The sequence below is a fragment of the Squalius cephalus genome (genome assembly GCF_949319135.1).
Source record: "Squalius cephalus genome assembly, chromosome: 4".
Taxonomy (NCBI): Eukaryota; Metazoa; Chordata; class Actinopteri; order Cypriniformes; family Leuciscidae; genus Squalius; species Squalius cephalus.
The window spans coordinates 54,899,402-54,924,358 of NC_137125.1; the positions used below are offsets into that span (position 1 = coordinate 54,899,402).

Below are 24,957 nucleotides of genomic sequence, written 5' to 3' on the forward strand. Positions count from 1 at the left end.
CCTCTGTAAAACACTGAGTAACTCCCGCTCTCGCACACACCGGCTCTGTTCTCCTCCAGCTGGACACACACTTCACCAGGACAGAAGCACAGGTAAGCGTCTTCTGGTGCTCAGATCTGTGTGTATGTGTGTGTGTGTGTGAAGTTTGTTCTGAGCGTTTGTCTCACTCACAATAAAGTTCATGAACCCGCTCGTGCGCACGAGTCTCAGCGGGAGCGCGCGCGCCACAGATCGGCACGCGTCATGTTTCGGTGTGTTGGAGAGCAAATGCTTTGGGTTTCACTTAACACCTTTAAATCAGTGCTAAATACCAGGACACCTCATTATCACCAAATCATCATATTTAAATAAATAAATAAAAAGCCATACCTGTAAATGAGCGAAATGTGTTTAAAGAAAGTTATGAAAGTGTTATTTCTGAATGTTCCCTGAGCGCTCATCCTCGGTAACACACACAAACATAAGGGAACATTCCAAATGATCATTTTGGAGCCAAAAATATTACTTTTGAATGTTCTTTCTGAAACAAATAGGGATGGAAACATTTAAAAACGTCAGGAAAACTAAACTAAACGTTACTGTTATTAAAGAGAGTTTTTTTATTGCAAATTTTAACAAACATAAAAGATACAAAATCAGACAAACTTTCAGACCATAAACAAGTTATAATTCAATAGTCAACACGAAAAATAAAATAAAAAAGCCTGATTTATTTACTGAAAATGTTGTAGGCTATAGAAGATGTAAAGAAGAAGAAGAAAAACAAGGGAGGCACAAAATAAAAGCATATTCTAGATGGTTTTATAGCTTTCTTATTTGCAGACATTAAAACTGTGTTTACGTACAAATTCAGTTCTTGTTTTTAAAGACAGTTGTTCCCAGTGAACGTGTCAGCTCGCCATGTGTTTGGCGGGAGTGTGACATCATCACACCTTCAGGAGCGCGCGTGTCAGACGCGAGGCGTGAACCCGCCGTTTGGCACGAGCGCGCGCGCGTGTATATAAAGGCTCCAGACTTCAGTCTGAACATCATTCTGAACGGATTTACTCTTCAGCTTCTCTTTCCACCAACATTATGGAGAAAATCACCCTGACTCGCGGATTACACGCTGAACTGAGACCCTGGAGACCCTGGGCCAGTAAAACCAGCAGAGGACGCAAAACTGCCACTCATAAGGTACGAGATGAGGTCATTCTGTAATATTGAACTCTGATTATTGTATGAGCAAAACATCAGATGCTAAAAAATCTCTTTATTCAACAGCCTTATGAAAGAGCATCATCTGATGAGCAACACTGTAAAGTCTCCATGATCACACACCCTGTGAAGTGAGTAGATCACGTGATTATGAAGATGTTGATATGATCTCCTGCTATTATGAAGATGTTGATGATCTCCTGCTATTATGAAGATGTTGATGATCTCCTGCTTCTCCAGATTGTAACTCTGTTTTAACTTGATTTTCTGCAGGTTGTTTTGGCCCAAATCCCAGTGTTTCGATTACTTGTACCAGGAGGTTGAGGTTCTGCTGAGGAATTACCCGGTTCAGGCCTCGATCTGCATATATGAGGACTCTGAGGATGATGATGATGATAGCGATGATGATGATGATGATGATGAAGATGAAGAGAAGGAACTCAACTGAAGACCTTCATCACTGTGCACATCTTTATTTATATATGGACTCCAAATCTGATTCACTTTATTTAGTCGTTGCATGTAAATACTTGTGAATATGTACAGTATATAAAATTGCTTCCGTTGGAAGTTGAATGTATTTTATTTTTTTAGTATTTATGATAAATTATTCTACATGTAACTTATTTCCTTGAAATAAATATCTAAACATTCAAAATTTTGTTTCTGATCGTTCTTTGAATCCGTGACGTGAGTCTAAATAAGTGACTGAAGTGAACTTTAGAGTTAATATAGATGGTAAATATTAAATATAAATCTTTTTGCTTTTTTCTGTTTTTGACGGACAGTAGAATCACATCCTCTTCTTCGTTCCCGTCTGAGATGAAATAAGGCTCTTCCCTGAGATCTGTTTCCCGAACGAGACGTCCTGAAGAGTTTGAGGAGTTTCATCTCTGATCCGAGACTCCGGGTCGCCACACACACACACACACACACACACACACACACACACACACACAGGTGTTACATGGACGTGTTAAAGTCTGAACGTGTCATGAAGCATTTCACTGTTTTACTGCTGCTCTCACACACACACACACACACACACACACACACGCACACACACACACACACACACACACACACACACACACACACACACACACTGACTCCTCACACACACACACACACACACACACACACACACTGACTCCTCACACACACTCAACGACACTGACAAGATAAGAAATAATTATGAGGTTCCGATTGTGCCAAAATTATGTCGACATGCTATCTGTTTATGCTGTGTGTCCTCTCTCTCTTGCTTCATATTGTTGCTTTGTGTTGTTGCTATGTGTCGTTGCTATGCGCCGTGTCACTCTGCACAACATAAAGCAATGACAGAAGGCGTTTCTCAATGTCAAGGAAGGCCTTCCTTCAGAGGCTAGGCGAGGCTCCTCTTCAGCATTCTACTGTCTATGGTTTTTCAACGGCTCTGGAACAGGCTAGCAAGTGCACGTCAGTGCGTCATTACGTCAGTGAAAATGAAAAACAGAGCGTTGCTATGGACGCAGTTCTGTTCACTCGGGCAATATAATCGTTTTTAAATCGATAAACTCCTTTTTAATCATATTGATTATTTGACTGTCAAGTGTGTTTAAACAGTGCAGGTCAATTTGATCCATAACATAATGGATGTAATTATTTTTTTTAAACAAATGTTTGGTAACGTAAATATATTTACATTTGAAAGCATATTGACCCGTTAACGCTCCGACTCCGTTAGTCCGTTAACGTCCAACATTTAGAATTTTTTGAACAAGATAGCAAAGCTGCGCGCATAGGATTGTGGGTGATTTGAGAGCGTGAAGAGCGCGAAGGCTACACATATGCATCCTTTCCTGTATATGGGATATTTTTCGAACGAAGGACTCAGTCCTTGGTGGAAATTCCGAGGATCCTCGACATTGGAACAGTCCTTCGACGGATGTCGATGACGTAGCATCCTCGAAATTCTGGCTTCCGAGGATCCTTCCTTGACATTGAGAAACGCCTATAGTCATGACACATGCAGTATTGACACAGCAAGACGACACAGTCAAACGACAAGGACAGATGACAGGAATAAGTTGAGTTGAGAAAGACAAAAGTTGAGTCATGTGGGCAATCACATAGACAGTTAATAGACACATAGACATGGAAGACGACACACAGCATAGACAGATAGCATGTCAACATAATTTTGGCACAAATGGAATCCCATACCTCATAAATATTAAAGGTCCCGTTCTTTGTGATCCCATGTTTCAAACTTTAGTTAGTGTGTAATGTTGCTGTTAGAGCATAAATAATATCTGTAAAATTATAAAGCTCAAAGTTCAATGCCAAGCGAGATATTTTATTTAACAGAAGTCGACTACAGTGAACGGCTCGTTTGGACTACATCCCTCTACTTCCTTCTTTAATGACGTCACTAGAACCGTGTTTTGACTAACCTCCGCCCACAGGAATGCTCCCTCAACTCTACTGGCTACTTGCGCACTTCTTATAACTTACTGTGTTTACTCAGCTCTTACGGAGATTTTCTGAAGTAAAACTGACGCTTCATCTTTTGTGTGATGTACAATAAACTTTATTAAACTCATCAGTATATGTTTGATCATCATTCAGACAGCAGACTTGTAGGCTATTAATAAATAATGGATACATAGCCTACAAGCAGATGACAAATACGTTATAATAACCGTAATTAAACTACTAAACTATACCTGTTTCATCTCTATACAGCACTCTGACTCTGTAGGCATTATTGTCCGACTCGAAATGAACACCGTTACTGAGAGTTTCTGATATTATCATCATTCCGTGAGCTGAAATTGTCCTGAGAGACTGAGTGCGAGCTCGTGAAGCTCCGCCCCCTGTGTCGTCCAGCAGCAGCTCATTTGCATTTAAAGGGCACACACTAAAACAGCGCGTTTTTCTGTGCCCCAAAAAATGTCAATTTAAACATGCTGTAAAAAATGATCTGTTGGGTTATTTGAGCTGAAACTTCACATACACACTCTGGGGACATCAGAGACTTATTTTACATCTTGTGAAAAGGGGCATAATACGGGACCTTTAAAGGAACACTCCACCGTTTTTTGAAATGGGGCTCATTCACCTTCTTTCCTACATTTAGATAGGTGGGCAAATGCATTTTTGTCTCAGTGCATGCATTGTTTTAGTTTGACAGGGTCGGCGCTAGCTTAGCTTAGCATAATGAATGGAATCCTTTGTTGCCAGCTAGCATGTCCTGAGTAAAAGTAATATATATAAAAAAAAAAAAAAACACCTAATTACTTCTTGTGGCCTGCGTATTCACAATGAGTACAAATAGTGATGCAGATTAACACTAGGCGATTTCCTATGCAGATATTGACTTGGGACTATATTAGGGGGAAGCACAGGCGAAGCACTGCTACTTGGGCACAGAGATATCACACCCAAGTAGCAGTGCTTCGCCTGTGCTTCCCCCTAATATAGTCCTTAATATATAAGTCAATATCTGCCTAGGAAAACGCCTAGTGTTAATCTGCATCGCTATTTGTACTCAAGGAGCGGATAACCCGGGAGAGTTCGGCGGCTACGTCCAGCGTCTTTCCCATGAGGAATGGTTGCGGTTCGAAGCAGAAGAAATAGCTTTCCGAAAAATCCTGGATACGAAGTTGATCGACGATAGACAGAGGATAATATTTACTGGAACAGACCCGACACAGTGGAATAAACTCATGGCGATCTTAAATGGAATATACCACAAAAACGGCAAGTTTTCTGCGCATTATCGAAACGGCAGACCTTATGAAATACCTCTTATCAAATACACAGCGAGGATTCTCACCAAACTGCCGAACACTGACAAGCTCCCAATAGACAGAACATCGGAGGCTTTGACAGAGTGGATAGAGAAACAGTTCCGCTTTACGCGCGAAGTCATTCAACCAGCGCTCAACAGAACAGCGAGGACGCAGCAGAAAAGGCCCCCCAGAAAGGTAAGCCGCGATGAAATTGCCTATCTCTGGAATAACAACAAGACTAAAGCTATTAGAGTCATTCTTAATAACTGTATCTTCACAGAACCTCCGTCAAGCACGAATGATATAGAGCGGGTTTATAACTATTATTGCGATAAAAATCAAGCAGATGTTAACGGTGAACGCCTCGCCACGCCCCCCTGGCTAGATGCGCTAGAGTTAATTCCCCCTACCGAAACACCGAATACCTCGCTGTTTACATCTCAAGAGGTTTTAAGGGTTATTGAAAGCCTACCAAACAACAAGGCGTGTGGTTCCGATGGCGTTGCGTATGAAACACTTAAATCCACGAAACAATGGACATGTATCGCACTAACGGAAATATTTAATGTCTGTCTGACCAATGAGAAAGTACCAAATTCATGGAAAGGAGCCCTTATTCACAGAATTCCGAAAAAAGATAATATACCCGATAACCCAGAAACATGGAGAGACATCTCTTTACTCCCTACCATTTACAAAGTTCTTATGAAGTGTATCCTGAATCGCATCCTGCCATGGCTCTGCGAAATGAACATATTGTCGGAAAAACAAAAAGCCTATATTAATCGTCAAGGCATGAACGAGCACGTTTTCTGCCTGAAAACAGCAATCGATGATTTTAAGCATGAATCCACCAAGTTTTATGCAGTCTTTTTAGACTTCCGTGATGCATTCGGCTCATTGCCGCATGGCGTTATGATTAAAGCCTTAGACGAAATCAACCTACCCAAACCTTACATCAACATGATTAAAGATATCTACAGAAACTCCTTTTTCCAAGTGATCTGTGGAGACCAACTGACTAGCCCAATCCAACTAAGAACCGGCATCAAGACAGGCTGCCCATGGAGCGCAGTAAACTTTATTCTAGCCCTTAACCAGTGGCTCAAATGGCTGTGCCTCTGCTCCCCCTCGCACATCAGATTGCCAAACCCTGTCCAGGCCTATGCAGACGACGTTCAGGTGTCATCCAGAGATGAGAAAGTGATTAAAACCATGCTCTCCCACACTGATAAATTCATGCGGTGGTCTAGACTAGAGGTGAAAAACACCAAGTGCGCTGTGTTTTATGAGAGACGCAGTGGAGGCAACAGGTGGTACCAAGCCAAGAAAGACAAGCCACCTTCCTTTTCCATCATGGGCAATGAAATTAAAGTGTATGCGCGCCATGAAACCTATTGCTACCTTGGACACCGGTTCAATATCGCGGGCGAATGGGAAGAGCAAATACACGAACTTAGCAGTGAATACTGCACAAGGCTGGACATGGTGGACTCATCCCCCCTCCCTATCGCAATGAAGCTTCAGGCCATAAGAGAGATTGCCCTTTCCAAAATACAGCATCTCTTTGCAAATATACATATTCCTAAATGCGTCTTAAATGAGCTGAATAATAAGACTGTAAGCCTGGTAAGACGCTAGATAGGACTAAATACACATTCAACAAGAGATGTCCTGTTCTACAGGTCCAGAGAGGGAGGGCTGGGCGTCCCTCATATAGAGTGGGTGTATGTTGCCGCCAGAATAAGCAACCTGTTAAGGATGTTAAATAATGATGACGCAGCCGTGCGTGAGCTTGCCCGAGCCTCACTTCTATTACATCTGGGGAAACGCAAGGTCCCTCTTTCTACATCAGATGATGCCAGCTTCCTCGGGTTCAGAAGAAAACCCAATGGAAAACTGGACACCAACACAGCAGGCTTTGGCGTGCGCTCGGACTGGCTAGACTTGAACGACCTCTGCAACCGCGCTAATATCCAACTGCGCTGGAGGAACACAGCAGGACAGTCGGCAGAAGCGAACAAGAACATCCTCACGGATTCAACCATCATGGCAGAGGCAACCATCACAACTGGCGACAACATCCAACTCCTTGACACTCAAAACATCAGAAGGACAGTAATCGATCACTTCCATTTGCGTAAGATACAGCACTGGACGGGCCTTCGCCTACAAGGACAACTGCCCTGTGCCGACCATAACGTATCACACACAGTTCTGAAGAACACAGCCCTACAAGAAGACATTCACAGATTCACAATTAAAGCTCGTCTTCAGGTACTGCCAACAAAGTTCAACTTAGCAACATGGTTTCCATCCGCACATGAGCCGTTTTGCCTGCAACATCACAACCGGCAAAGAGAGACGATGGCGCACATCCTTAATGGCTGCTCCGCCTACAGGACTGTACATCGCGCGCCACGACCGTATAGTTGCACTATCAGCGAAGGAGCTCAGAGACAATGCCAACCTTACCACAATCCATTGAAATGAAAAGATCAAGACAGACTGGTTCTCCACCACACACGAACAGTGCGCTACACTGGAAACTGCCATAAATCACTTACCAAATACACCCGACATAGTTGTAATTAATGAACACACCAAAGCCGTTACAATAATAGAAATTGGTTGCTCTTTCGATGCTTATATGGACACCTGCTATGCTTCAAAACTGTTGAAATATCAACCATGGTATAATGTTCTCAATAACTCTGGCTACTCATGCAAAGTTATTGCCCTCATTTTCGGTAGTTTAGGCCATGTTCACAAGTTGTGTGTAAGAGGCCTGCAGATCTGTGGACTACATAAGAACAAGGCCAAAAAAAACTGATGAGATATTGCTCTGTGTCAGCAGTGATCGGTGGCCTCTACATATGGAGGCGCAGGCGCCACCTTTACCCTTAATGTGCATAATGGACTGAGATACTGGCTGCTGTTGTACATCTTTCAGTGGCGTTTTCTTGCGGAGGCCAAGGGAAGCCAGGCTTCCTCACTTTTTCAGAATATAATCGTCATTTAATAAACACTTTTGTTTTCACAGTTTACGTAATTCTTCTGTCATCTCCTCATCGTCTCTCTTCATTCATTACTGAGCGTTTTATGATGTGTAAAACAGCGCCCCTATAAAAGTGACATGGTGAATGAGCGTTGAAAACATGGTACTGCACCCTGTGTCTGTGAGGAGGCCAGGCAGAGTTGGCATCCCTTGATAGAAAAAAAAGAATGATTAACCAATCAGGTGACGCTATTGTCACGACACTGCTCCCCTGTGATTGGTCAGGACAGTGTCAAGGGAAGCCATGAACTTGTTGGCATCAGGCCAATCACATCACGTTATCATCGTCAATGAATGAATGAATGAAATAGCGGAAGATTTGTGGATTTGTGTTGACATCTTGTTTAGCTAGTTAGAAAAAGAAATGAAAAAGGTTATCTTCTTGTTGCTTACCGTCCGTTTCCTATCTATCTGCGAATGTTTTAATGAAAAGACCATAAGATGTTTAAGAGGACTGACTGTGTGTGTGTGAGAGAGAGCGAGAGAGAGAGAGAGCGCGTCTGGTCTGAACTGCCCATTTAGCGATGTGTTATTTTTTTAATGTGATTATAGTTCTTCTTACTGTTTCTTGCGTGCTTTGATTAAGCAGCATGTGAGTGCACTTTGTTGTTTATTGTTGTGATTGTTTGTGAATAACCGCTATTGTATATCCTTACATGAGCGTCACACCGATTTAAGGGTGTATTAAATGAAAAAGTTTATCTTCTTGTTGCTTACCGTTGGCGTTTCCTATCTGCGAATGTTTTAATAAAAACACCATGAAAGATGTTTAAGAGGACTGACTGTGTGTGTGTGTGTGTGTGTGTGTGTGTGTGTGTGTGTGTGTGTGTGTGAGAGAGAGAGAGAGAGAGAGAGAGAGAGAGAGCGTCCGTGCTCAAAGTGTTGGATTGTAACAAGCGTAAGTCCCGGTAAGATGATGCTGGGCGCTCTAATAGTTCATCCAAATAGCAACATATAAATGGTAACGTATGATTTTCTGCCCCCACCCCTTAAAACACACAGCTTAGAGGTTGTGTCTTAATTGGCTTCCTCAGAAATTTTCCCCACGCCACGCCACTGACATCTTTCTGTCAAATTTGAATTATGCCATGATATATGCTTATCTTCTAATTCAAATAAAGAATTTAAATGTGTGTGTGTGTTTGAGGGTGTAAATCACGAGTGTTACTGTGTCCATTAAGGATATGTGTAGATTCACACCATGACTCTATATTAGGGGTGTCGCAATATACCGGTATTGACGATAATCGTGATATTCAAAGCATGAAATATCGACATCGTGTTAATTTAGAGCAATACAATATACCGGTATTGGCGATATTGGCGTTTTCTAGACGCAGTGCTCGTCCGCGCCCGCGCAGCTAGAGTGAAACACTCTGTCCACACCCGAAAAAAGTAAGCTGAGCTCGCCAGTATTAACAACAGAGTTCTTCGGCTTCAAAGAAAACAGCACCTTAGAGGTGGTCGCACACCGGACGAGAAGCGCAGCGCCACGTCTTTAAAATTCGAACACATTCTGTATGAGTGTACACACACCGGACGAGAAGCACAGCGCGGTTCTAGTCGGCGTCTGTCCGCGGCGCCCAGCAACGGCTCAGGACCGACACAGAGCGCAGAAAAAAGTGTTCAGATCACAGACTCAGCAACTATTGTATTTAATTGTACAGTATAATCATAACATAGTACAGACATTATCTCAATTCCATAATGTCCTTAAACATAATGATATTGCTGGCCATAAACTGAGAAAGTGCGTGTCCGGTGTGCAATACCTCGAGTTGTCATAGACGCGACGCGGCTATTATTTTACTAGTCATCATGGAATGGGAAACGTGACATTAACTGTTAACAGGGGGTTTCTGTGTTCATATATTTAATAAAGGGTGATTATTAAAATTAAGAACCCCGTTTTCTTTACTCATCTTATTTTTGTATTTGTACTTGCACTTGATTTTTTTATTCAAATCTGCTATCTGCATGACTTTATTGGCGCCAGTGCAACAACAGGTTTAAGAGCTTTTCAGTTCTTCAGGAAACCTTCAGACAGTGTTTGGCTTCAGTTTGAAACCAGATAAACTTCACTTGTCTTCCTTCACAAAAATTTGCCATAGATTGAGTACGCAAGAAGTAAAAATGCATGTGCCTTGTGTTTATCAGTATCCTTATGTTTGTTGGGTAAAAAAGAACTATATAACCCCCCCCCCCCCCCCCCATAGATTCTATAGATATCGCGATATATCGATATCGTGAATTCTTTTGGCCACAATAACCGTGGTGTGAAAAATCTAACATCGTGACAGCCCTACTCTATATATATATATATATACTGTATATTTTGATGCTTCAACTTAAACTTATTTCTGTTTATTGCCAAGGCAACATAATTTTTCATCTAATATTTATATAGTTTTTTAATATCTTTAGTTAACAATAATAACCCTGGAAGTGATATGATTCACTTCTTAAATATTGTTATTATTTAAAACGTAGTTATCCTGTGTCACGAAGAACAAACTGTGTGTTTGGGTTTGTGTTCATTGAAAAACATCCAGATTTTTTTTAATGCTCTTTATTTAATGATAATTAATAAAGCAAAAGGCAAACAGAAAGCTGTGTGTGTGTGTGTGTGTGTAATGTGCAGACATCCACACATTAATTCACTTTTCAACATTGGTTAGATAAAAACGAAAGAAGCAAAGTTAAGAGTGACATCATCCAGACTCATTTCTGTCGGTCAGACTTTCAACATCAGGAATAAAGCTGCTATTCTACAGCTTTTTTACTGCAGTCTGGCTGAGTTTCATCTGGTACAGTTTTATCATTTCCCTCAAAATGAATAGGTACACAGGTAAAAATGTGAGTTTTTTTGTTGATTTTTCCACAGCCAAGAATAACATGTTGATTCATTTCTTTGACAGCCGTGACCTTCTTCCTCTTGACTTCAACATTGTAGAACTTGAAAGGCTTCTTGCTGATGCACTGGTCTACGGTGTTAGGATATATCTTTCCCCCTGTTGAACACACACCTAACACTTTATTATATGCTGATTTGGGAAAGAAGCTCTGAGTCGGCCGGTCCCAGATGTCTTTGCTTTTAATCTTGTTAATGAAGTTCTGCCAATCACCGATTTTCAGGCTGTTTGGCATTTTGTTGTTGTTGTTTTCTAGGTGGTGTGTAAGGAAGGTGTTAAATTGCTTTTCATGATCCACATTATCACCACAGCGCTGCGGCTTCGGGATTGGCTTCGGCTTCGGCTGCAGGAAGGTGTCATATTGAGCCGGATCCCCTTCTTTAACACAGTGCTGACTCAGAGCCGGATCCCCTTCTTTAACACAGTGCTGACTCAGAGCCGGATCCCCTTCTTTAACACAGCGCTGACTCAGAGCCGGATCCCCTTCTTTAACACAGTGCTGACTCAGAGCCGGATCCCCTTCTTTAACACAGTGCTGACTCAGAGCCGGATCCCCTTCTTTAACACAGCGCTGACTCAGAGCCGGATCCCCTTCTTTAACACAGTGCTGACTCAGAGCCGGATCCCCTTCTTTAACACAGTGCTGACTCAGAGCCGGATCCCCTTCTTTAACACAGTGCTGACTCAGAGCCGGATCCCCTTCTTTAACACAGTGCTGACTCAGAGCCGGATCCCCTTCTTTAACACAGCGCTGACTCAGAGCCGGATCCCCTTCTTTAACACAGTGCTGACTCAGAGCCGGATCCCCTTCTTTAACACAGTGCTGACTCAGAGCCGGATCCCCTTCTTTAACACAGTGCTGACTCAGAGCCGGATCCCCTTCTTTAACACAGCGCTGACTCAGAGCCGGATCCCCTTCTTTAACACAGTGCTGACTCAGAGCCGGATCCCCTTCTTTAACACAGTGCTGACTCAGAGCCGGATCCCCTTCTTTAACACAGCGCTGACTCAGAGCCGGATCCCCTTCTTTAACACAGCGCTGACTCAGAGCCGGATCCCCTTCTTTAACACAGTGCTGACTCAGAGCCGGATCCCCTTCTTTAACACAGTGCTGACTCAGAGCCGGATCCCCTTCTTTAACACAGTGCTGACTCAGAGCCGGATCCCCTTCTTTAACACAGCGCTGACTCAGAGCCGGATCCCCTTCTTTAACACAGTGCTGACTCAGAGCCGGATCCCCTTCTTTAACACAGTGCTGACTCAGAGCCGGATCCCCTTCTTTAACACAGCGCTGACTCAGAGCCGGATCCCCTTCTTTAACACAGCGCTGACTCAGAGCCGGATCCCCTTCTTTAACACAGCGCTGACTCAGAGCCGGATCCCCTTCTTTAACACAGTGCTGACTCAGAGCCGGATCCCCTTCTTTAACACAGCGCTGACTCAGAGCCGGATCCCCTTCTTTAACACAGTGCTGACTCAGAGCCGGATCCCCTTCTTTAACACAGCGCTGACTCAGAGCCGGATCCCCTTCTTTAACACAGCGCTGACTCAGAGCCGGATCCCCTTCTTTAACACAGTGCTGACTCAGAGCCGGATCCCCTTCTTTAACACAGCGCTGACTCAGAGCCGGATCCCCTTCTTTAACACAGCGCTGACTCAGAGCCGGATCCCCTTCTTTAACACAGCGCTGACTCAGAGCCGGCTGGAGAGTGAGAATCAGGACGACCAGGAATAACAGCATTTTCAGGATCTGGGGAGATTGCAGATTCACTGTTGTCACGAACCATAAAATCCAGAAAAGGACATTTTTACTTGTTAATTGCAATACAAATAAACACTTTACCATAAGGTTTCACTAGTTAACATTAATGTATTAACATGAGCATTTGTTACTGTATCTGTTCATCTTTGTTAACGCTAGTTAAGAATACATCCGTTCATTGTTAGTTCGTGTTAGTTCACAGCATTAACTAATGTTAACAACTCTTGATTTTAATAATGTATTAGTAAATACTGAAAAGTAAATTAATTAGTTCACCCAAAAATGAAAGTTCTGTCATTAATTACCAAACCTGTGAGACATTCGTTCCTCTTCAGAACACAAATCAAGATCTTTTTAATGAAATCAAGAGCTTTCTGTAAATTATGTTTCTCGCACACACACTCGCGTCGCTTCATAAGATTAAAGTTAAACGACTGGAGTCACACTGAGAACTTTAATGATGTCTTTCTCATCGTTCTGGACCTTGAATGTGTGAATTGCTTCTGATGGAGGGACAGAAAGCTCTCGCATTTCATTAAAAAATATTAATTTGTGTTCTGAAGATGAAGGTCTGATATTAATGTGGAACGACAGTAATAATGATCATTTTTGGGTGAACTAACCCTTTAACATTGAGATTAATAAATGCTGAAGAAGTATTGTTCATTCTTAGTTCATGTTCACTAATGAAACCTTATTGTAAAGTGTTACCAAGAAAATCTCTATTATTGATTCATTTCTGCAATAAGAGAGAACTGGGAAATTCAAACTAAATCTTGTTCAAAAGTTTTATATATCAGATTCAGGACTAGATTTATAGATTACACACACAAGGACTTGGTCTTTGTGACGGAAGATTCCAGGGACAGCTAGTAAGACACATGTAATAATAATAATAATAATAAAAAAAAAGACAACAGACAATACAAGTGCAGATATATAATTATACGAGGGAATGTGAATAAGAGGTATAAATACATCAGACAGAAATAAAGAGCATTAGGAAGAGTACATTACCTTGGAGAAGAGTGTGTCGAGTCAAGAGTTGATCTCAGTGTGAGTGTTTGCTGAGTGTATCTGAGAGTTGGTGTGTGTGTCTTATATACACACAGGTAGTCAATGATCTCACATGTGATAAGAGGAAGTAAAAGTAAGTGAGTAACTATTTATCAGCAGTTTTAGCCACTTATGAAGAAGCGTTCTGGGATTAAAAAAAAAACATTTTCTACAAATAATATTGAAATATTTCACCAGATAAGCCCAATTAGATATTAATATTAAAATGTATATTATAAAACGGATAGTTCCAGTCCTTGATTCTGATTGGTTGAGCCGCGTTCGAATTCGAAGCCGTTGTAAATGACTCCATACACACACACACACACACACACCTGTGACCGCGTTACACTAGTGTTACAGCGCAACGGCCGTTTGTGACGCTCTGTTGCTGCATGTGTTGCTACGCAACCTCTGTGGAACTACATTGCTTGGCGGAGGAATAAATGTGTTATAAAGTTATATTTTTTGTTGCTGGTGTTTATTTTATGAATAAAATTAATATTAAAAATAATATTTTTATGGAGTAACCTTGTTATAAAAGCAATAAGTCCCTTGAAGCCGTGATTTACAGTGGATTTAAAACAGCTAAAGGGGCTTTTACTCCGCGTCGTGCCTAACAACTCCCTCAGCTGTTCTAAAAGGCTTATTGATTAATCAACTGTTTTATCAGACTGTTATTAGGCCTACATTTAAATTCATATAAGCCTACTTATGTTACAGGCCTGTAACTGAGAAGGATAAGGGAGTTCAGGGTTTTCCTCTTTCACATTTTTTAAAACATAAGTCTGAGTGAATCATTTTTACTAAGGCCCCATTTTCACTGCATGGTTCAAGTGACCCAATTCCGATTTTTTCCTCTCAAGTGGCACAGATTGGATATGACCGGTGACCGTGTAAGCAGGAAAAAAACGCATGGATTCCGATTTTCTCAGATCGGATTCAGGCCTCACTCATATGTGGTAATAAATCGGATGCATTTGCGTCTGCCATGTGTAACAGATGGTTATATCTTAATCTCTGAGGTGAAACATCAGGACACGCAAACAGCTCAGTTACTGAACATCCATTTCTTTTTATTCTCCCCTATACAACTCTCTATAACCTTTACTGCACTGGAGTGCCCTCTAGTGTCCCGTTGGTTACACTACATCCCAGGGACGGACTGGGGCTAAAAAACAGCCCTGGACTTTCTCCCAAATAGGCCCATCATCCGGCCATTCGCCTAGCCGTGTGCGACAGACACTAGCCAGGATTATGGCGGCAAATCAATGCCAATAATAAACGAGCGGACAACTGATGCGGGCGCGCGCGGTAAATGACATACACGAGAGGATAACAGATCTACACGCGAAGAAACGGGAACTCGCGAGCTCATAAAAAACCCTCGCGCGCGCGCATGACATCATCTCTGCACGCAATACAAGCCCTCGCGCGCGCGCATGATCATTCCCCACGCGCTCGCGCTTGATCTGCTCTCGACTGCTGCTTTTGCTCGCTCGAACAATTTTATTTTTGGCAGTCGAGGGGCGGGACTTACTGTTTTAATAACCTCAAATGTCATTGGTTACTTTTCCCCTTTTCCAGAAGTCAGTTGCGATTGGACGCCTGTCCAATGACTCGTAATTCACTTGACTTGAGACATGAGACATCACTTCATTTGTTTTATTTATTGTGGTTTATTAATGTGTAATGTGATTTAATGCATTGTTAAAATAGAATAGATTCTTACCAGATACTTTATTAACAGAAAGTCTTATTGCATTGTGTTGTTAAGAGATATTTAGGCTACAGACTAATGACGCATTTCCATGGTTATTAGCATTGCAAATTGACCAAATTTTGTATAAATTTTTAGGTAATATAAGTGGTTAATTATGTTTTCTATTAAATGCAAAAGGGGTTCTGGCTTCTCAAGTTAAGATACAGTACACAGCATGAATTACAAATGCCTTTTCAGAATTTGCTACAAAATATAGAGGAACAAAATTAAACCAAGCAAATTATTAGACCCAGCAAATTAGATATTAAAATATTATATAGTGATCTTAACCATCTAACTTTTTGTAAGCTAATAACCTAATAAGAGAAAGTATGAGGCAAGTACAGTACACCGTATAAATGATTACACCCCATCTGAACATAACATATCTTTATAAAAAAAAAAATGTCCTAGATAAAGAAAAAATTCTGAATTTGTTTGGGTTTCAGAGGGGTGTAATCATTTAAGCTGTGTACTGTATCTTAACTTGAGAAGCCATAATCCCTTTTACATTTAATAGAAAATATAATAAACCCCTCAAAATTGACATAATAGTAATACACAGGATGATAACAAAAAGCTTACACAACAACTCTTGAATATTGATATAGTAATGTATCTTTCATCCAAAGCCCTTGTTATATTTGCAACTATTTAATGGACACATTTTACATTTCTGAGGTTCTCAGAACCAATATAATTTTGGTTGGGTAAACGTAAATAGTGGTGAATGAGAGTATAGTGGTAATGCAGTGGTGATATACAGCAAATACAGGTGAAACTCGAAAAGTTAGAACATCATGCAAAAGTTCAAAATTAGAAACAAATTAAAAATTTGAATATTGTAAAAAGGTTTTCATAAACTGTAAGCCATAATCATCAAAATTATAACAAATAAAGGCTTGAAATATCTCACTTTGCATGTAATGAGTCTATATAATATATTAGTTTCACCTTGTAAGTTGAAATAAATGAACTTTTGCACATGAACTTATTCTAATTTTTCGAGTTTCACCTGTATGACTTTACATTTCCATTTTACTCCAATTTCTTTTAGATATTTTAATGCCAATATCACAAATCACAGTGTTATAAATATAAAATGTAAAAATGTAAACAAAGTTTGGTCAATTTGCAATGGAAATGCGTCATTAGTCTGTAGCCTAAATATCTCTTAACAACACAATGCAATAAGACTTTCTGTTAATAAAGTATCTGGTAAGAATCTATTCTATATTAACAATGCATTAAATCACATTACACATTAATAAACCACAATAAATAAAACAAATGAAGTGATGTCTCATGTCTCAAGTCAAGTGAATTACGAGTCATTGGACAGGCGTCCAATCGCAACTGACTTCTGGAAAAGTAACCAATGACATTTGAGGTTATTAAAACAGTAAGTCCCGCCCCTCGACTGCCAAAAATAAAATTGTTCGAGCGAGCAAAAGCAGCAGTCGAGAGCAGATCAAGCGCGAGCGCGTGGGGAATGATCATGCGCGCGCGAGGGCTTGTATTGCGTGCTGAGATGATGTCATGCGCGCGCGCAGGGTTTGAATGAGCTCGCGAGTTCCCGTTTCTTCGCGTGTAGATCTGTTATCCTCTCGTGTATGTCATTTACCGCGCGCGCCCGCATCAGTTGTGCGCTCGTTTATTATTGGCATTGATTTGCCGCCATACAGGATGTCCTGATACTATATGCCACAATTCTGTAGCCTATCAGACAAGGTATTTACAGCAAGTAACATCTCAAAACCAATGATGATTATTGGGGTTGTGTTTATTAATGAAGCCTCAGCCTTCAAATAAAAACAAAAAATGTACAATGCCATAAAATACAAATAATGAAATGTCACTGGCTACAGAAACCCCAAATTACACAAACTTGTAATTATAAAACATATAGTTACTATACCAGGGGTCTCCAACCTTTTTGTGTGCAAGGGCTACCTCAAGGGATAAAATAATCTAGAAGGAATTTTTATTTGTTATACTCCAATATTTATTATACATAACATGGTGAAGCTTTTTTACTTTTCACCATCATATGGGAAATAATAAAATATCTTGATATTCTGGTTCAGACTTAAAAAAAAAAAAAAAAAAAAAAAATCCTGAAAAATTATGAAAATATTTATTGATTTTTTTTAATTGATTTTCTATAAACCTATTGTATGTGTTATCAAAAACAGTAGCCCAAACATTTAGTATAAATATAAATGAAAAAAAATAAAAAATAAAATAAAAATAAACTGCCGTAACTTCTAAACAAAACATTACTGCATTAGGCCTACATTTAATACATTTACATGACTATATATAACAGCATTTTAAATATGAATACAGGCACATTTCTGCCAAAAAAGTTTGTTTTAATAAAGTTAATTCATAAGTTTTCTCGGAACAATGTTTCGCCTGTTTTTTTTGTTTTTTGTTTTTTGTTTTTTTTGCGTCAATATGTTGAGAATATCAGCGCTGTTTCATCTGGCTTTTTACAAGCTTAAATCACATAGTCATTTGTGGGTTTATAATAGAGATAGAGAATTCTGCGCTGAATTTAAATGCTTCTCAGTGGATCGCGCAGCTATAGCCTAATGTTCGCGTGATCGAGATCAGCTTTGTCCGCGATCACTGTTTTTTGGGCCGAGCTGATAATGCGCTGCTCATATCAAACAAGTTTTGTTCCGCTTTTTGAGCGTTTGCCATTTGATGTTTCTCATACGCAACGCAAATGACAGCGTAATCAAAGAGAGTTGGGTAATTTTGTAGAGGCAAAAGTTCAAATTGAAACGTTTAGTTGAAAAGGTCGCAAAATTATACCATTCGAAGTCTGGAACCCCGACGGCAAGTTGGGGCTATTTATAGAATGTGTTTAGCGGGCAACTCACAGGCACCACGTTGGAGACCACTGCTATTCAAATATAATGTAAGCAAATTTAAAAGTGCAGCCTTATAAAACTAACTTTCTGTCAGTGGCTATAGGCCGACTCTTCTTCCTCAGTTGTTGTTTTTTACACGTAGCATATAAGTGATCATATTAGTGCCCCTGCTGTTGGCTGTTCATATTGCTTTATTAGACTTTTTTTTTTTTTTTTTTTTTTTGTGCAGACGGCCCTCGGTTGGACGGCCGTTCTGGACTTTTCCAGAACGCACAGATTGTCAGTCCGTCCCTGCTACATCCCCCCCTTTTAGTCTCAACATCTCTTATTATTATTCTACATACATATATTCCCATGGTTGCATATTTTCTTTTCTCAGGGAACAAACATCTCTATAACATAACATTAAACTTTCTTTCCTAAACTGGAAGCCATGGTAGACTGCCTGGACATTCCTGACTCTACTGAAGGGATTATTCTGCCCTTTTCTTGACAGCAAGTCTTCCTATGCTAAATCAGTTTATAAGTCCAATCTTTCTGGTGGACGGGAAATCCTACCCGACCTTGTCACTGTACCGTTGACAACTTGCTGAGTAGGTTCTGGAAGAACTGTAAGATGAGCTCTATTCCTTCTCAGTGTTCCCATCTCAGTTTCTACCTGATACGATCTGGGCGTTGATGCTTCTTCCTGGACCATTCCAGTGGTCTTCGATGTCCTGATCCACACTTTCTGTCCAGGAATGATGACTGGTAGATTTTTCGCTCTGTGTCTAGATCTGAATGTTTCTTGTTGTTTCTCTTTTAACACACTATCTTTCCTTCTGAACACTTTCAGGTCAGGCCATCTTGGTGTGAGAGATTTAGGTGGAACTGGGACTGTTGACCTTATTCTCCTCCCCATCAGGAGTTCTGCAGGTGAGATCCCATGAGCTAATGGAGTCGATCTGTAAGCCCAGCTCTCTGAGGGTCTTGGTTCTTTCTCAGCATTTGTTTTACTGTACGCACCGCTCGCTCTGCCTCTCCATTGCTCTGTGGGTATCGTGGACTGCTTGTGACATGTTCAAAGTCATAGTCTTGAGAAAACTCTGCAAACTCACAAGATGCAAACTGTGGACCGTTATCGGTCACCAGTGTTTCAGGGATTCCAAACCTAGCAAAGATGACCTTCAGCCTCTCCACTGTTGTTGCTGTTATGAGTTTTGGCAAGTTTGCAACCTCAATGTATCTCGAGAAATAGTCAACCACCACCAGATAATGGCCTCCTTCCCATTGAAAGATATCAGCTGCGACTCGTTGCCAGGGTCTTGGTGGTAGAGGTGTTGGCATCAATTGCTCTGTTTTCTGCTGTGAATGCTGACAGCAGATGTCGCATCTCTCCACTAACTCTCTTATGTCTCTTATAACACCTGGCCACCATATAGATTGCTGTGCTCTTGCAATGCACTTCGTCATTCCTTGATGACCATGATGAAGTCTTTCAAGCATCTCTCTCTGCATGAGTTTTGGAATCAGAATCCGTTCTCCTTTCAGTAGAATCCCATTCGCTACATGGATATCTGTTCTATGAGACCAGTATGGCATGAGATGTTCCGACACCGTTTTCTGACGTGCTGGCCAGCCTTTTAGCGTATACTGTTTTAGTTGTTGGCAGGTTAGATCCTCATTCTGCAATTCCTGAATCTGTTTCAGTTTTGTTTTTGTTGCAGGGATTTGTTGAACTATGAGGTCCACAAATACTCTGCACTCATCCTCCAATGTTTCGTTTTCTGTTGATTTTTCAGGTCCCGATGGCGCTCGTGACAACGCATCTGCAGTGACCAGTTGTTTTCCTGGGACATACATGATGTTGTACTTATATCGGAGCAGCCTCAGTCTGAACCGAAGAATTCTTGGAGGTAAATCATCAATTGGTCTGTTGCCCAGCAGTGATATTAGGGGTTTGTGGTCGGTATGCACCATAAATTCCAATCCAAGCAAATATGCACTGAGTCGCTCACATGCCCATGTTGTCGCAAGAGCTTCTTTTTCGATTTGTGCATATCGTGTCTCTGTGGGTGTTAGACTTCTTGAGATATATACGACAGGCCTCCACTCACCGTTTTTTTGTTTCTGCATTAGCACCCCGCCAAGACCATAGGATGAAGCATCGGCTGAAACTACAGTCTCGTTGTTCGGACTATACTGTGCCAGTATAGCTGGTGAGCTGAGTTCTGTCTTTACTTTTGCAAATGCTTCTTTCTGCTGTGCATCCCATGTCCAGGTGCTGTCATTCCTTAGCAGGTCTCTCAGTGGCTTTGTGAGAGTCGGCAGATGAGGTGAAAACTTCCCGACGTAGTTAACCATTCCCATGAAACGTCTCACTCCTTCCGCATTCTGTGGCTCAGGCATGTTGAGGATGGCTTTAATCTTGTCCTGGTCTGCTTCGATCCCTTGAGCGCTTATTGTATGGCCTAGGAACTTCACTCTATCAACAGCAAAGACACACTTCTCATTCAGCGTCAGTCCTGCTTTTTCAAACTTCTTCAGCACCTCACACAGTCTCTCATTGTGTTCTTTTTTTTCTTTTCCAAACACCAGGACATCGTCTGCATGGCAAAGAGCTCCAGTCGTTCCTGCAATGATCTGTGAGATTCTGAGCTGGAAATGCTCCGGGGCCGAAGATATCCCAAAAGGAAGACGCCGGAAGCAGTATCTCCCAAAGGGTGTAATGAATGTTGTTAGTGGCTCTGAGTCTTCGTGTAAGGGTATTTGCCAGAACCCAGATGTGGCATCTAATTTCGAGAACACAGCTGCTCCCTCTAGTTGCGCTAAAGTCTCATCCACAGCTGGCAGTATGTGTCTTTCTCTGCACACATTCTCATTCAACCTTGTGAGATCAACGCAAATCCTGATATTGCCATTCGGTTTTGGCACGACAACCATTCCCGCACACCAGGGAGTAGGCTCTTCGATTCATCGAATGACTCCCATTTCTTCCATTCTGTGGAGTTCCAGTTTTACTTTCTCCACGAGCGGCAGTGGTACTCGTCGTGGGGCTGATAGTGCATACGGAACGGCTCCTTCCGACAGTTTGATTTTGTAGCTGCCCTCTAATTTTCCGAGTCCCGAGAAAACTTTGGGGAACATTGCCTTGTACTGTTCTCCAGATTCATGAAGGTGGGCTACCTGTTGCAGTAACTGTAAGCTTTGGATTGCAGGCAGTCCCAGCAGCGGCATTACTAAATCCGTTACAACATATATATCTTGCCGGATTCTCTTTTTGTCCTTCTGCAGGCATGCGCTGAACGTACCCATCACTTTCAAAGGAGTACTGTTATAACATTAATCTCAGTTATGGTCACGGTCTCAAAGAGCATGCACAGAGTCCAAATTAAAACAATTCCCCATCGTCCAAATTAAACAATTCCCCATCGTAAGTACACATTGACGGCCTAAGACACGAAATGAGCGGTTTGTGTGAGATAACGAACAGTATTTATATCATTGTATATCGTAGTATTTATATATATCTATACCCGCCCGCGCCCTCAGATCATTTGGACGCGGCTGTGTTCAAGAGATAACAACGATATAAATACTGTTCGTTTTCTCACACAAACCGCTCGTTTCGTGTCTTAGGCCATCAATGTGTACTTACGATGGGGAATTGTTTAATTTGGACGATGGGGAATTGTTTTAATTTGGACTCTGTGCATGCTCTTTGAGACCGTGACATAGATCTGCATGAAATGACTGACAGACAAGAACGGTTTGACCTAAAAATATCAAAATTGAAACTACTGCGGAAAAAAAGACACCTACATCTTGGATGCCCTTCAGGTAAGCTAAAACATACCAAAATTTTATTTCAAAGTGAACTATCCCTTTAATGCATTTTCTGGGCCAGCAAGTTAAGGTGTCCATAAGCCTGTGGAGGAGTGATCCAGCACTCAGATTTAATCAAAAATATCTTAATTTGTGTTCCGAAGATGAATGCAGGTGCACTGGAACAATCCTTCCTAAAACGCATTAAACTTTCTTTTACAAAGACGTGAAACTCACCGAGTGGTCAGGGGTGTTCACTGATATGCTCACACAAAAATTGCTGTAAAATATGCTTTCCAACAGGTTTTATCGTAGTTTTTGTCTAACTCCATTGACTTGTATTGGTTGTGCTGTGAGGTACAGTATTACTCCGCCAACGGAAATGTTTTTTGTCTGGGGTGCTAGCACAGAAACCAAACATTTTCGGGCCAGAAGCATGTGTCCAAATTTCAATCTTAACCGTTCTATTTAATCAGAAACGATCTGAAAACAGGGCTTTAAGTGTAAAATACCAAACTCGTCCTTTAAACTCTCCCCAAAAGTTCAAAGATTGAAGATGAAGTTGTATTAAATGCTATGGTATGATAGAACTGTTTAAACTTTTATTTGTTGATGTTTTAATACATTAAAGTTGTAATGGTATTCTTTAAAGTTCACTATTTCAGAGTGCTGTTTTGAATGTTGAATGTTTTGCATGAATTTTTTTTTAAATACATTTTTATGTATAAAACAAGGGTTACAGTATAATTCTGAAGTTTTACTGAATGCACCTGTGTCAAGAGATGACTGTGAATGTCCATTTTTGTATGAAGAATTTTTTTATGACTGAAAAATAAATAAACTGTTTAATTGTATTTTAATTGTGTGATTTGTGAAAAATATAGAGAAAATGTTAATTTATTTATGTTCATGATAATTTATAAATAAGAAATTAGCAATGTTTACATGTAGGGAGTATTATAATTTCATAAAACTAAGTAAATGAAAAAAAAAATCTACTTATTTACTTAATTAAATGGTAAGATTTACTTCATAATTTCATAAAAGCAAGCTTCCTAATTATAAAACAATAAATAAACTTTACTTAATTACTTTAAATAAATATAGCTTCTAAATGAAATGTAAATAGGTAATTTTTACTTAATTTCTTCATGAGCGTTACGTTCAGTACTAAGTAGAATTTACTTGATAATGCCACGTAAGTTGTAGCCTACTTGATATTATGGCAGTAAAATTTACTTAAAATATACTTGTGCAAATTGTTACGAGGATTTTATTAAGTAAATCTTACAAGTAGTTTTTTTCAGTGTATGAATGTTATGTTTATGTGTGACAGCAAACATTAAGCTGTGTAAGCGAAAACATTTTTAAGACTAATATTCTTATACTATACCGCTGGTCTGAATCAGGGCTATAGCCAAGCCGTACGACAGATTGCCTTGATTTCGCCAGGTGGGCTAAAGCAGACTGCATATAGCCCGTCCAATTCGGAGCTAAATCGTGACTAGATCGACCATGTCGTGAAATGACACATTGAACCTTGTAGATATTATTACCAATGCGAACATGATGGAATATCAACCATTTCATGCACTGCCTGGCAAAAAACTACAATTAATCAGTTTTGACTAAAAGTGGGCTACAATAGCCGGGTCTGAATACGAGCTAAATCGTGGCTACGCACAGCCTACACATATAACATGTAAAATAAACCAAACCAAACAACTTGTAATCACAGCTGACTTTGCTTACATGATGGCATATCATACATCTCACAAGTTATTTTGGAAAAAAATACATTTATCCAGATTAAATGTTATTTGGGCTAAAAGTGGGTTACACATAGCCGGACTATATCGGGTCTATATTTAACCGAGACGTTGAAATGACTGCTATTTTTTGAGTTAACTCATTTATCCATATTTAATGCCTGTTTAATATTTCCTTTTTAAAAGCTGACCAGTCTGTTTATTATTCTATACTTCTAATTAACACTATTATATGGTTAATTGTATTTTATTTGATGTTTTCCCGGGAACAACAGACTGACCAAACCCGCTAAAAATCAAGCTTTTAAGAACGTTTTACTGACAGTCCCAATAAGTTATGAAAACGTTTTTCTGAACGTCCAGCTTTTTAAAATGTTTTAAAAACGTTTTTTTCTTGGTTATGTGAACGTTAAGGGAACATTCCATTGTTATCGTTCTTCAAAGATTGCGAACGTTTTGAAACAAGAAGTAAAATTTAAAAACGTAAAATTAACGTCCGATTAAAACGTTTCAGAAAAAAACGCTCCATGATTGATGTATAAATAATGTTTTTGTGCTCAAGTTTTAAGAACATTATTAAAGACCAGATAACGCTGAATGAGTTCTATTGATGTTGGTGTGTGTGTGTGTGTGTGTGTGTGTTCAGTTCTTCATCTGAATTGCAGCTGGAGGTTGAAGCTTCCAGAATTCTGAAAGCTCATAAATCAAACAGTCTGGGAGGCAGTAACACACACACACACACACACACACACACACACACACTCAAACGCTTACTCACTCTCTCTTTCTCTCTCTCTCTCTCTCTCTCTCTCTCTCTCTCTCTCTCTCTCTCACACACACACACACACACACACACACTCTCTCTCTCTCTCTCTCTCTCTGTCTCTCTCTCTCTCTCTCTCTCTCTCTCTCTCTCTCTCTCACACACACACACACACACACACACACACACACACACACACTTCTGATCACTAAATAA

General features: G+C 40.5%; 2 protein-coding genes and 1 long non-coding RNA gene across 4 annotated transcripts in view; 1 reads left to right on the top strand and 2 right to left on the bottom strand.

Annotated features, from left to right (window-relative positions):
* LOC307158029 overlaps positions 1-24,957 on the bottom strand; it is a 399,912-nt gene that overhangs the window by 238,246 nt on the left and 136,709 nt on the right. The gene's annotated exons all lie outside the window — the stretch shown is intronic.
* On the top strand, positions 1,002-1,703 carry ripply2 (ripply transcriptional repressor 2). The gene is made up of 3 exons (XM_079868790.1): positions 1,002-1,176; positions 1,264-1,328; positions 1,471-1,703. The coding sequence occupies exons 1-3, from the start codon at positions 1,075-1,077 to the stop codon at positions 1,643-1,645; spliced, it is 342 nt and encodes a 113-aa protein (XP_079724916.1). The 5' UTR covers positions 1,002-1,074; the 3' UTR covers positions 1,646-1,703.
* LOC307157597 (uncharacterized protein) lies at positions 10,593-13,783 on the bottom strand. Of its 2 annotated transcripts, none has more exons than XM_079869527.1 (2): positions 13,723-13,783; positions 10,593-12,693 (listed from the first exon to the last, which is right to left on the bottom strand). In XM_079869527.1, the coding sequence occupies exon 2, from the start codon at positions 12,682-12,684 to the stop codon at positions 10,795-10,797; it is 1,890 nt and encodes a 629-aa protein (XP_079725653.1). In that variant the 5' UTR covers positions 12,685-12,693; positions 13,723-13,783; the 3' UTR covers positions 10,593-10,794. The 2 variants fall into 2 exon arrangements, with proteins under 2 accessions (XP_079725653.1, XP_079725654.1); XM_079869528.1 differs by having other exon boundaries at positions 10,593-12,713; positions 13,723-13,780.